The sequence below is a fragment of the Chanos chanos genome, chromosome 1 (genome assembly GCF_902362185.1).
Source record: "Chanos chanos chromosome 1, fChaCha1.1, whole genome shotgun sequence".
Classification (NCBI taxonomy): Eukaryota; Metazoa; Chordata; class Actinopteri; order Gonorynchiformes; family Chanidae; genus Chanos; species Chanos chanos.
Genome location: NC_044495.1, coordinates 58,035,602 through 58,047,904, shown reverse-complemented (window position 1 = coordinate 58,047,904; position 12,303 = coordinate 58,035,602). Strand labels below are relative to the sequence as shown.

The 12,303-nt window shown below is 41.2% G+C and overlaps 1 protein-coding gene across 1 annotated transcript in view; it reads right to left on the bottom strand.

Annotated features, from left to right (window-relative positions):
- The window catches only part of LOC115805534 (LIM domain transcription factor LMO4-B), a 7,096-nt gene extending 449 nt beyond the window's left edge, over window positions 1-6,647 (bottom strand). Inside the window, exons 1-3 of the mRNA XM_030766151.1 lie at window positions 6,433-6,647; window positions 5,151-5,247; window positions 4,800-4,958 (exon numbers count right to left, since the gene is read on the bottom strand). Coding sequence (XP_030622011.1) covers window positions 4,800-4,958; window positions 5,151-5,247; window positions 6,433-6,647 — 471 coding nt within the window. The remainder of the gene's footprint in view (window positions 1-4,799; window positions 4,959-5,150; window positions 5,248-6,432) is intronic.
- Between the last annotated feature and the right edge of the window lie 5,656 nt (window positions 6,648-12,303).

The window sequence follows — 12,303 nt, the reverse complement described above, 5'->3', positions numbered from 1 at the left end:
AATGTTGCCAGCGCTACAGTTCTTTAATTATACTACCCAGTACCCCTTCTCCACTCACTGACGTCTGGGGATCCGCTTAATTAAAATCCTCATTATTTCACTTTTAATTAGTTCTTCCCTCTTTTGTTTCCTTACACCATATGGCCATGTTCCGTGGTCAAATTAACGTAATTGAGCTAATTAAGCCGATCACCTTAATTATTCAAAGAATTCTGATTGAGCAAGAAACTTTCTTTTTTTCTTTTTTGCCTTGTTCATCTTCTTTTCGACTGTTTTCTCTTTCTATGACATTTTCCATTGTTAAATTGACAGCGTTGGTGCCTGACCTTTTTTTTTTTTGGCTTTGCCTTGTCCTCCCTGAGAGCATCGTGTCCTTACCGACAAAAGCCGATGAAACGCTTCTAAGTCAGTTCAGGTTTCAGAGTGTGAAATGACGGAACATGAAAAACCCTTTATCTGATGAAAACCTGAAGTCAGTAGATATGATCTTCGGGCCTGCAATGAGCGGTGAACCAGGGGAATTTTGAGGAGATAATGCGGAGTCGTGGTGGTAGAATATTAAATTCCTTCCTGGACGGGTCAAATTCATTTAAATCGTATAAGTCTACTCAGCATTCCACTACGCAGACTCGAACATCTTTTATACGTTGCAGTTTTTTTTTTAAGTTTGTTTAAAAAAGGCTGTTAGGATGTTAAAGGAGAACTTTAATCAAAAATAATTTCAATCTCATGACGTCAACTGCTAAGTATTTTTATATACAGCAACAAGAGTGATTAAAAAGACGATTTGTGGTCTGTTTCATCTTGAGTTCGTTTGAAGCTAATAGGTTGGTAATGGTACAAAACATTTGTCCAAAATGGTTTGTTTTCCTTGCGTCTCTTGTTTGTAATTTTATTTGACGTTTGACACGAGACATAGCATTAAACTGAAACACAACATCTTTCCTGGTTTTAACGGGAAAACGGGTCTTTTCCATAGACTCTTTTGACAACGTCTCCTTGTCTGCCGTTGCAGTAGGCTAGTAACACTAAGCAACACAACTTTGGAACGGCACATCCACGCACCACGCGACCAGATGCCCTGGAGGATCGCTCACCCTCACTGGCAACTACAGAAGCACCCAAGCTTGTGTATGTTAAAGAATTTTGGAAGTGAGCCCAATCTGACATCTGGCCATTTGTCATTTGTGAGCAGGTGATCTGTCAAAATGTATACGTTTGTATGTGATTTAACCTGAATAAAAACCACTTCCCGTGGTTTGAACTCGTTCTCTACATCTGCGTGGAATACCCCGTGGGCGGCGGCCGATTAAACGCAAATGCAGGTCAGATCTTAAAATTCTAATCTGAGGATTACCCTGCGAGAAGTTACGGCAGGTAGTGCAAACCACCCTTAATTCTTCACGCGCACATCATGACAGAGACAAGACATTTTTGAACCACTCACTTCTCTTTCAGCCGATAAAAATATCTGTTCCTCTCTCTCTCTCTTTCTCTCTCTCTCTCTCTTTCCTTCACACAGCGTGAGGCGTGGAAGCCAAAGTAATTAAACTCATTTGCATGTGTTAATATGATTAATTAGTGAGCATAAACACTTTTTCTATGACAGAAGCCTCACAGCGATTCATACACCTGCAAACTTTTCTGATAAAGACAGGCGGCAAAGAAGGCCTTTCTCTCTGAGACCCGCTAATTGGCATCTGAATATGCTGAGCTAATTAGCGATATGCAGATGAGGCTTGATTGGTTTGAATGCAAAGTGTAACTTGTGGCGCGGTGGGATTCAAATTGTGCCGAGGTTTTTATTTCCTTACTTATCGAGATATGAAGATAATTGTAATTGTGATCATTTGCATACGTTAATGAATTTGTATGATGCTTTTCCAGCCGAACGTGAAATAAATAACTGAAGCAGTATCAGTGTCTGCATTGACACCAGAGACATCGCTTATTTATTTATTTATTTGTTTTTAAAGAGTTCAGCGCATTAAAGTGTCGTTTTGATGACTGCTAAACTGATGCATGACAGATGTATTTTTACACCTTCGTTGGTCACATATTCCTGTTTTAAGCGGTGTTTGTTTTCCCCAACCCCTTGCTTCAGTCTGAAAGAGAAGAAGTGAAGAAGAGGATAACACCCAACCTATTATTAGACACGATGACATATCAAATTTTCTGTTATTAATAACCGGTTAATAACTTACAACAACGTTTCATGACATGTTATGGCAAGTTATGTCATCATGAAAAGGAGAATAGTATTAATCCTTCATCATTCATAGCGATATATAACAACATATCTTTTACAATTACTATACTGTAAAACATATGTCTTGTGTCATGTTGTCATGTGATGTGATGTCATGTCTTGTTGTGTCATGTCTTGTCATGTCACGTAATGGACAAGAGATTAATATGACTCATAACCTGCATATATATCACATCTCCCTGAGGTTAATGTCTTGTTAAAAACAGTCTGTGTTAATATCATTTTACGCTGTGAAACAGAGGTACATGGTATATGGCGAGGTTGATAATTATGAAGGCATGTAATTGAACAAGAATGTCAAGAAAGCAATTTAGAGCCTCGCAGAGCGAAAGGAGGAGAAAAAAAAAACCCTTTCTCTAGAAAAAGAATCATTAGGAGTTAATTAACACTTGTGGGTAGTTTCTGTCACAGTATTGTCAAAGCCATTATATGGAATACCAGTGGACTGAGACAATGCTTCTTGGAAATGAATAACTCGACTGGAGGGCGGAGGCTGTCTTAAATCAAGGGCAAGAGGTTATGAGGGAGAGAGAGAAAAAAGACAGAAAGAGGGAGGGAGAGAGAGAGAGAGAGAGAGAGAGAAAGAGAGAGAGAGAGTAAAGACCCTTGCGTTACGTATTTTAATTGCGACATGGTAAACAGTTAACTTGTGCAATTGTTTTGACGCAGTGAATGGAAACAAGCGACTCCCTCTTAATTAGTCAGGCACCAGATTAGACCTTATTAAATTCAAACAGGGGGATCAGAGCAAGGTTCAATTCTCCCCTGTGCGGAGGCAAAAGGAGATACCACGCTCATATTTAATTGCCTCGGTAATGGTCAGTGCATAAGCCTCTTTTCACTGCGGCCCTCTGGGTAATTATGTCTGTGCAACCAAGAGCTAGAGGCAGAAACTACTAGAAAAACACTTACAACATCAACCATTTCTCATGGGGTAGCGTGGAGGCGCGGCGCAAACCGCAAAAAAAAAAAAAAAAAAAAAAATTAAACGTAGGAAGAATATGCAATTAGTTTATTCTGAATGATATGTTTATTTCATTATTAGTCATTGGATAAGTTTTACATCTTAAATAGACGTCACACATGGACAGTATAATGTATAATGTTACTATACCACAAAGTACCATTATTTAAAAAAAAAAAAACAAAAAAACAAAAAAACCTATTTACAGTTCATATACCCTGAAAAAATGTCCCAAATCTCAATTTGATTACGCTGGTTATGGAACAACATACCCTGAAGACCACAATGTAAAACCATATTTAAGGATGGATCGTTAAGATGAGTAGTGGTTTGAAGAGCGAAAAGAAGGGCACTCAACCAGAACAGTGACATTCACTGAGAAGAAGAATGAGGGGGGGGGGTGGAACTTGCCGAATGTTTAGCTTCTCGTTGGCCCATTTCTGTTGCTGTAAAGTACAAGTTCTTAAAAGTTGAATCCAACACCACCAGCACACACACACACACACACTGACCAGGGAAAGGTACTTTTTTTGCATATATTAGAAATACTGAAGCCTTGGTTTGCCTTTCTCCATGTCTGAGGCACTCGAAAGCAAACGCTGAAGTCCACCTGTCCTGTGTGTTCTGACCAGTGATGGAAATTTTAAAAAAAAAGAAAAAAAAAAAAAAGAAAGAGAACAAGCCACGGCCAAAAGCAGGGAGGGTTAACCGTGGCTGGGTCACCTAAAGGTGACAGATCTCACAGAGCTTGTCAAAAAAAAAAAAAAAAAGAAAAAGAATAAGTGCATCAGATGAAGAGAGTCAGCTGTTGATTGGCGGCAGAAACCCACAATGACATCAGGAGTCCTCTTCGTTCTGACTGGGGGGAGGGGGGGGTGGGGTGGGGGGCAGGGTTTTGCAAAGGAGGCGGAGCCACATACGTGCGATGAGCCATTCAGCAGACCTACAGACACAAGACAAAATATCGAACTCTAAAGAATCTTACTGAAGTTTGGTCTTAAGGATCTGTACAGTTTGTGTGCCTCTGTTGTGACTCTGTTTGGCAATGTCCAGGGTTACAGAAAGTGGTTTGCTGTTGCAATACCTGTCGCTGATAGACAGGGGATCCACAAACAAATGTTGTTTTGGCAGTGTGTGGTAAAATTACCATGGTTACTCTTAAGAAAACGTCAGTAGGGCTTCTGTTTTTGACATACGAGTACCAGCACCAACAACCACTTACCACTTAAACACACGCACGCACACACACACGCACACACACACATACACGCGCACACACGCACGCGCGCACACCCACGCACACACACACACACAGAGTCCTTACGTACCCACCTGCCTTGATTAAACTGTGCAGGCTAAACAAAGTGAGTTCCTTCCTTTACTTCATGATGAGGGGAAGGTAAAATGGAGCTAATAACCTAATCGTACAAAATGACCCTTGTCTCTTTACGTAAACTACCAAGGCACTGTCCAGTATTACATAAACAGCTATGGTCAAATCTCTGTGAGGGGGTGGAAGGGGGGATGGGGTGTGTTTGAGAGAAAGCGAACGAGGCGCCGGCTCACCTTCTGATCGGGCAGGACGGGGTTACTCTGCAGGGGGGGCAGGTGCCCGCTGAGGAGGGCAGCGCCCGGTCGGTCGTGCTCACAGAAGATGGTGCCGTTGATGTAATGAAAGCGGTCTCCGGGCACCAGCTGGTTTCTGCAGGTGGCACAGGAGAAACACTGGAATGGGGGGAGAGGGAGAGGGAGACATAAATGAGGAGGGTGGGGGGGTGGGTTGATATTTAGGAACAACGGTACGGATCTGGGTCTCGATCAGATGCAGAGTCCCTTGCTTTGAGGTTATGATATAAAAACGCAGTGATAAAAGTAGTGTCATTATGAATAGTGAGATGTGGTAACGATGAAACTAACCTTGAGATGGTAAACATTTCCCTGGGCCCTCATCACCATCTCACTGGCAGGAATGGACTGACCACACGCGCTACACGCACCGGAGTGTCCAAACAACCTGAGATACACACACACACACACACACACACACACCCAAATGCACACAAACACAGAGACACACGCACACATGTAAGCATACACACACACCAGGGGCCCACATGGATGCATACACACAAATGTACACACACACACCCACACACACACACACACAAAGACAAGACAAATCATCAGTCCACTACCCCATGATCTCTGTGGGGCAATTGCCCCAAACTGCGAGCGAGCCCTGTTGAGAAATGAACCTCTGTTTATGCAAAGAGCATCTAAGCAGTACAGTCAAACAGGTTTGGGGTGAAAGAATGAGCGAGAGAGTGGTTTTCATCTGCTGTAATCTGATAGTTAGGCAGTGATATAGTCACCCTCAACCCCAACCCCCTCCCAGAAAGTCCAGACATTTCTGTCAAACAGCAACAGGACAGGACAAAAACCTTTCTGTTCACAGTCACATTCACATTCATTCTGTCACTCAGACACAGACAGCAAAATGTGACTTTGTGCCATTACTCAGGTAAATACAAATGTTAAAAGTGTTCATATGAATATATATATACACACACACACACACACACACACAAACACACATACGTATGAGTTTTGCCGTGGTTATAGCCAAAAAGAGATCCAAAGGGACCACTTTGAATACATCCAAGTCCACAGTGATACGCAAATGATGACATAAGCTAAGAGCATTTTATAATGCTGAGCCATGAGCAGAGTGGTTTGGGTTCATCTGCATTGCAAAATGAGCAACGCCTCACCCAGGAGTCTTCACTCAGACTAAACTTGTGATCCACGTTCTAATTGCTCTAATGATAGTCAGACCAACAAACATCAATTTATCCTAATTAAAAAAAAAAAAACAAAAAACTTTCTCTCCAAAAACTGTACAATTACCCCTACCCCCTTCCTGTGACTAAGGCAAACAAAAAATAATAATAAAAAGAAACCTTCACGTGAAGACCAAGTAGCCAAAAGCCACAGTGTACCCTTCTTTCTTTTTCAACTCAGATACTCAAAAAAAAAAAAAAAAACCCCATCTGATTGGGCTAATCAAGGCCACTGTAATAACACAGTACAGTACACTGAACCACATGCCTGCACGCAGTAACCTTACCCATGCTCCCGATAAGGATCTTAAAAGCCAACAGAGAGGAGCACAGGGGAAAAAAAAAAGTGTTTTACTAACCTGATGTAGTCACTACGACAGAGGATCATTCCTCCTCTGCTGTAGCAGCTGGTACCGATCTCACCCAGCTGAGCGTGGCAGCAGGAGCACTTGAGACAGCGTGTGTGCCAGTAACGATCCATGGAGAAGAGCAGGAAACGGTCAGAGATGCGACCCCCGCACCCTGCGCACGTCCTGGGGGGAGAGCCACCTCCAGGCACCTGACTGTTCACCATGCCTGACCTACGGGGACAGAGCCATAGAACCACGGAAATGTAAGACCGCATACACACACACACACGCACATACATGAACACATACGTACACACGCGTGTATACATACACACACACACGTGTATACATACAAACACACACACACATGCATGCACACGCACATACACACACACGCGTAAACACATACGTACACACACATGTATACATACACACACACACACACGTACACACATGTATATATACATACACACACATAAATACATATATACTTAAATACACACACACACACACACACACACACACACACACACAGACTATAGGGCAAATTCTTATACACACACTCCCATTCAAACATACAAACACACTCAACACAACACAAGAGTCTTCGTGTGAATGTAAATGAAGCATATTAATAACTTCTTGATCACAGCGGATGATAACAAGGCCCAACATTTCTCACCCTACTGTTTATTGAAGCCTGAGAAGATAACAACTAATGCTATCAATATCAGATATCATCTTATTCATTAAAGACAAAGAGCTTGTTCTAGCGCACGAGTCTATCAGAGGAACGCGAAAAAAAAAAAGATGAAAAACTCACGGTTACAGTACATAAAAATTATTCGCTATTTTGGCGTTGAGCGAAGCCCAGATGGAGCCACATTGACGTCTTGTGTATGGACACTGTACACTCAAAATCTATCGATAAGAGAGCTGTGTGGTCAGATAGAAGGTACTTCATTTAAGGAGTTAGTCTCAACCTTTTTCAAGCGTTTAGTAAGAAATGTTTTTGAATGGTACAACATCATCAACGCGTTTTCCCCCCAAGGAAACACGCAATTAAGTGGAAGAAGGGGGGAAAAAATCAGTTCACGCGTTTAGGCAACAGAATAATGATTAAAACAGCTTGATTTTGACAGTTCAGTGTGTTTTGATTAGGCAGGAGCGGAGAGAAGCTCTCCAGAGAAACACTCAGAGGGAAGATGCAAGCATCCATGACTTGATTAAAAGAACGTCAGACCGCGGCATCTAATTGGTTACTCACAAATAGTCCTTGGGATCATCCATCCACTCTTAGATTAATGGAACATATTACATTGACTTTCCTCTCGTAAGTGACACGGTTAATGTGCAAGGAAATTAAACCACTAACGTCAAGCCAAGCCACAGAATCCATTACTATTAATAAAATGGTAAGTGAGTACTTGGCTAATGCAGAGAAACAGCTCCTTACACACGCAGTTTCGAATTTGGCGAATTCATCATTGAGTTGTGGAGAGATTCAGCACCACCTCTACTAGTTAAATGTCTATAAGGCCAATTCATAAACCCTTTGCTTAGTAAGCCATGCTTTCTTTTAGGAGATGTGTGTCAGGCTGCATAAAACGTAAGCTGTAAAGAACATACGAGCCCCACAGAAGTATTTTCGTTTACTTTTATGTAAACAGCAGACTGTACATCTGTGACTGTCACAGGTACATGTAACACACACACACCTCTGCAACACGCTGATACGCATTAGCAAACACAGCCCGTTAATCATATCAGTTCATTAACATTTAATCGTATCAGATGTAGTTTATCACTTGAACAAAGCAATCTTTTCATTCGGCTACTAGCGGAGACGAATAGAAAGAGAAGAGAAAAGGCATATAGCCCACAGTAAAACAGCAGAGGGAGATAAAATATGTTTTGAACTTTCTTGTTCCAGGGCAGACGACAAAAAAAAGACATTTTGGGCCCTCTGAGCGCGCCCATCCATCTCTCTAACTAGCGTTGGATGTTGATGTAACGATTGTTGCTGTTAGTCTAGTGGTTGTTGTAGTGCTGGTTGTTAGAATCGCCCTATAAGGACATTACGAGCAAATCGGTCCGGTGGTAAAGTAGAGCAGACCTGTAAATCTTTAATACTTCAACTAATGAGCTCCAAGAGGAAGCCAAAACGATCAAAACTCTAACTAATACCATTCCAACCACGTACAGGAGGTCCACAACGGTCCATCAAATCAAGAACCAGATGCAAGCCAACATTACAAACAGAAGAGAAAAGCAGACCTCTTGGATGAGGAAAAACAACTCAATTTAGGAGAGATCCAAAAAGAAAACAAGCGACTCGGCTTGCTCGAACACATGCGTAAACATTTATACGGTTGTTAGAGGATGTTTGCGGGAGACTCGCCTTCCCTTGTCGTATTCAGGGAACTAAGGGTGGTCAGATCAAGTTAAAATGGAGAGAACTTGTACGCTTAGTTTTCGTGATATTTGCCTTTCATGTCTAAATTTGTCTATGAACATTCAGGGAGTGTGAGAAGAACGTCACATCATCAAGACGAAAGTCCACTTTGAGTCAGCATCAAAACATGATTGTGTAGCACAGCTAAGGAGAAAAGAAAAACACTTACCTTGACGTCCTGAAGATTTTTGACACAAGTTGTAATGTCTGTTGAGAGAATCCTTAGAGAATGTGCCAGATTTCTTTGTCGGTTACTTATATCCTGCGCACAGATATACTTGTGTCCTTATTTAATAATGGTTAATTCACCGTATACATAGACTACAAACACATTAATTTGATTAACGACGTTCCCTGTACTGTTTCCTTTTCTTGCAAAAGATAACAGAACGAACGACTACGGAGTTCGCGGACTTACGGGGGGAAAAAAACAGCTGGACGCACGTGACGGTTTTTTCATTCCATCACTTATGGTTCACATCCAATGTTTGCCTTATCAACCGCTTTATTGTCAAAAAATATGGGGCTCATGAGTTTTATACGCTCTCCGTATGACGTTGTAGAGTTGTAGCCCTTGTAACCAATGAACATGTGAAGGGGCGTGGCTCTTGACAGAATGATCGATGTTCATGTATCAAATTTATTGCCCAATCGCGCCCCCCCCTCAAAATTTGCAAGGAATTATTTCCACTACACCTTCAACAGCACACCACGTGCTCTCATACGTTTGATCAAACGCTACTTACATGTCGCAGGGGAGTAGAAGAGGCTATTTAGAAAGATTATTATAATTTAACTTGAATTAAATTATTCGATTCTATTTTGTTGCTGTCTAGTAAAACTGCACACTTCACATTGCCTCCTGGACCCTGCAGTTTCAGTGTCTGTCTCTGTGTTGGCTGTGATGTATTTGGGTGTGAAAGATATCATATTGGTTTACACCTGACAATCATAAACAGCTGCTCTTGGGCCTATCACATTGCATTTAATGACAAAATTCAGCCAAGATCTCTCTCTCTCTCTCTCTCTCTCTCTCTCTCTCTCTCTCCTTCTCCTTTGTCTGTGAGTGTTTATGTGTAAAGTGCTGAGATTTCCAGGCTGACTGTATTATTCACAGTGAATTCAAAAGTTCAGTGACATACAGTGAAGGAAGAGCTTATGAAAGGAGACACCATGGTGAGCTTGTCTCTCTCTTTAGAAATGTGAGTTTGTTTGTTTTTTTTTTGTTTTTTTTAATTTTTAATTTAACAAAAATGCACTGGCAAAACAAAACGTCAAGAACCCTCATTAAAAAGTGTTGGCAACTGAGCTACAGATCCAGCCTCCGCTGTAAATATAAAATAAACATTAACGTTTTTAAGCTGTGTTTTCTCTCTCTCTCTCTCTCTCTCTCTCTGTGTGTGTGTGTGTGTGTGTGTGTGTGTGTGTGTGTGTGCGCGCATGTGTGTGTGTGTTTGTTTGTCCTCATGAGAAAAGACATACAGAATTCTCAGAAATATTGCATTACCATTCTCAGACAGTGACAAAAACACTCAAAGATTCAGATACTATCCATAACTGCGTGCTGTCTGGTTTGCAGTCAAGCACCTATGATACAGCTCACACTATGCAATGATAAGATTATGATATTCAAGATAATGATATTATGATATGCAGTATACTCTTTCAAGCAATCAGGGTTCAACTGTTTACAGGAAGAAACTGTTAGGTTACACTGAAATACTGCAATATTCAACACGCTACAATGATTTTCAGACGCTGAAGCATTTTGGGCTTTTTTGTTTGTTTGTTTATTGATACAATACCACGTCATAAATTAGTCAAAACTGTTTGTTATTTATACATAAACATGTAGCTGTTTTTTTATGCATCGTCTTGAGTACAGGAAGGAGTTCTCTTCCCCTAGTCTAATTTCTACCACTAGAGGGCGATCGTGCTTCACTTTGATTTTTGCTCGATTTGACGTTACCATCCCAGGGTTAGTGTTACAAAGTTATTTGAATGCAGAGACTGAGTTCATTTCATGATGCTCTGTAGCGTGATGTGTTATATTTGATTCCAGGGAGTGTGGTACAGATGTCTAAGTGATTAAAAAAGATCCGACAAAAATAAAAAAATCGCAAACCGTTAATAAATGTACATATTTAAAGCACCTTACTTAGAAACAGGTCCTTTTTAAGAACTGCCATCTTAAAACTTATTTGTAGATCTGATTTTCTGTCAGTTGGAGAGATGATCTGTATAAAGTTGTTTCATAAGTGAAAGGCAGTGGTGTTGTTAGCACAGCAGTGCGTGCCTTCTAACTTTGCACTCTGTGGCCCCCATCTCCTGTTCCCAGAGGCCTCTGCTGGTTTCCGACACGTTTCCTGTTCCTCTGTCAGGGCCGTGTGGAAACTCGCAGTTCTCTGTGAGCTTCGGGCAGCACCTGGAACTTCCTGTCTGACTTTGCCGCCAAGGTATACCCCACTATATCATACGCGCTCACAGAGAGACTTAAACGAGAATGCGTTTTTACGCTGGAGAAACGTGAGAACCCGCTGACTACCTTCTCCTCTGGCCCCAAAACATGATGAACTGCAAACTGTCACGTCAGGATTGGACTTACTCTGTTTCTCCAGCTTAAAAAAAAAGTGTCTGTATTGTTTTTCCGTAGCAAAACACGTCAAACCTGCTTTATTAGCTTTCAATAGAAGCATGAATCTCCACCCATGTGAACCAAGTTAAAATGTAATCCGTTATAGTAATTTATGCGCATTTCTGGGAACAATTTAGGCACCATACAGTAACATAAATGGCCTTTAATTTTCACTGCTGTCAAGATTTTTCATTCCTGTCTTTGTTAAATGCTTGTCGTTGTCTAGGGAAACCGACTTCAGTTTACAGTTATTTTCAGCCCAATCTCTTACCCCAAAAAGACAAACATTGGGGACCTTACTTTTCGGGGAAACATATCTCTTTTCAAAGCAAATAAGACAGAAGTAGGGTCAGGCTATACCTCCGCTAGGTAGGCAGACAGTATGGTGGTGGTCATGGCGACAACGGAGTGTTCAGTGTCCATGGCGATAGTAGAAGATTCAGTTGGCGTAAAAGAATGCATCTATGAGACGGCATAGCATTGGCTACTGAGAGGTAATATAGCTGAATATTCGAGTTGAAAATTTGCATTATCAGAGAGGTAATGATTTCCTAACATGAGTAGCCCATGCTCAGTGACAATTTGTACTTTTCATTCAAGTTAAATATAGACTGTCCTGTCTTTCAGCGTGAATTAGGTAGGCCCATTACTGCAAATAGATAACAATGATACTGACAACTATAGTTTATTTAGGCCTATTTTTTTTTTTTTAATAATCATTACATCTTACTGTTTATTAAATCATGTAGAATTTTAACGATGTGACATGTTGAGGGGGTCGACTTCCAGG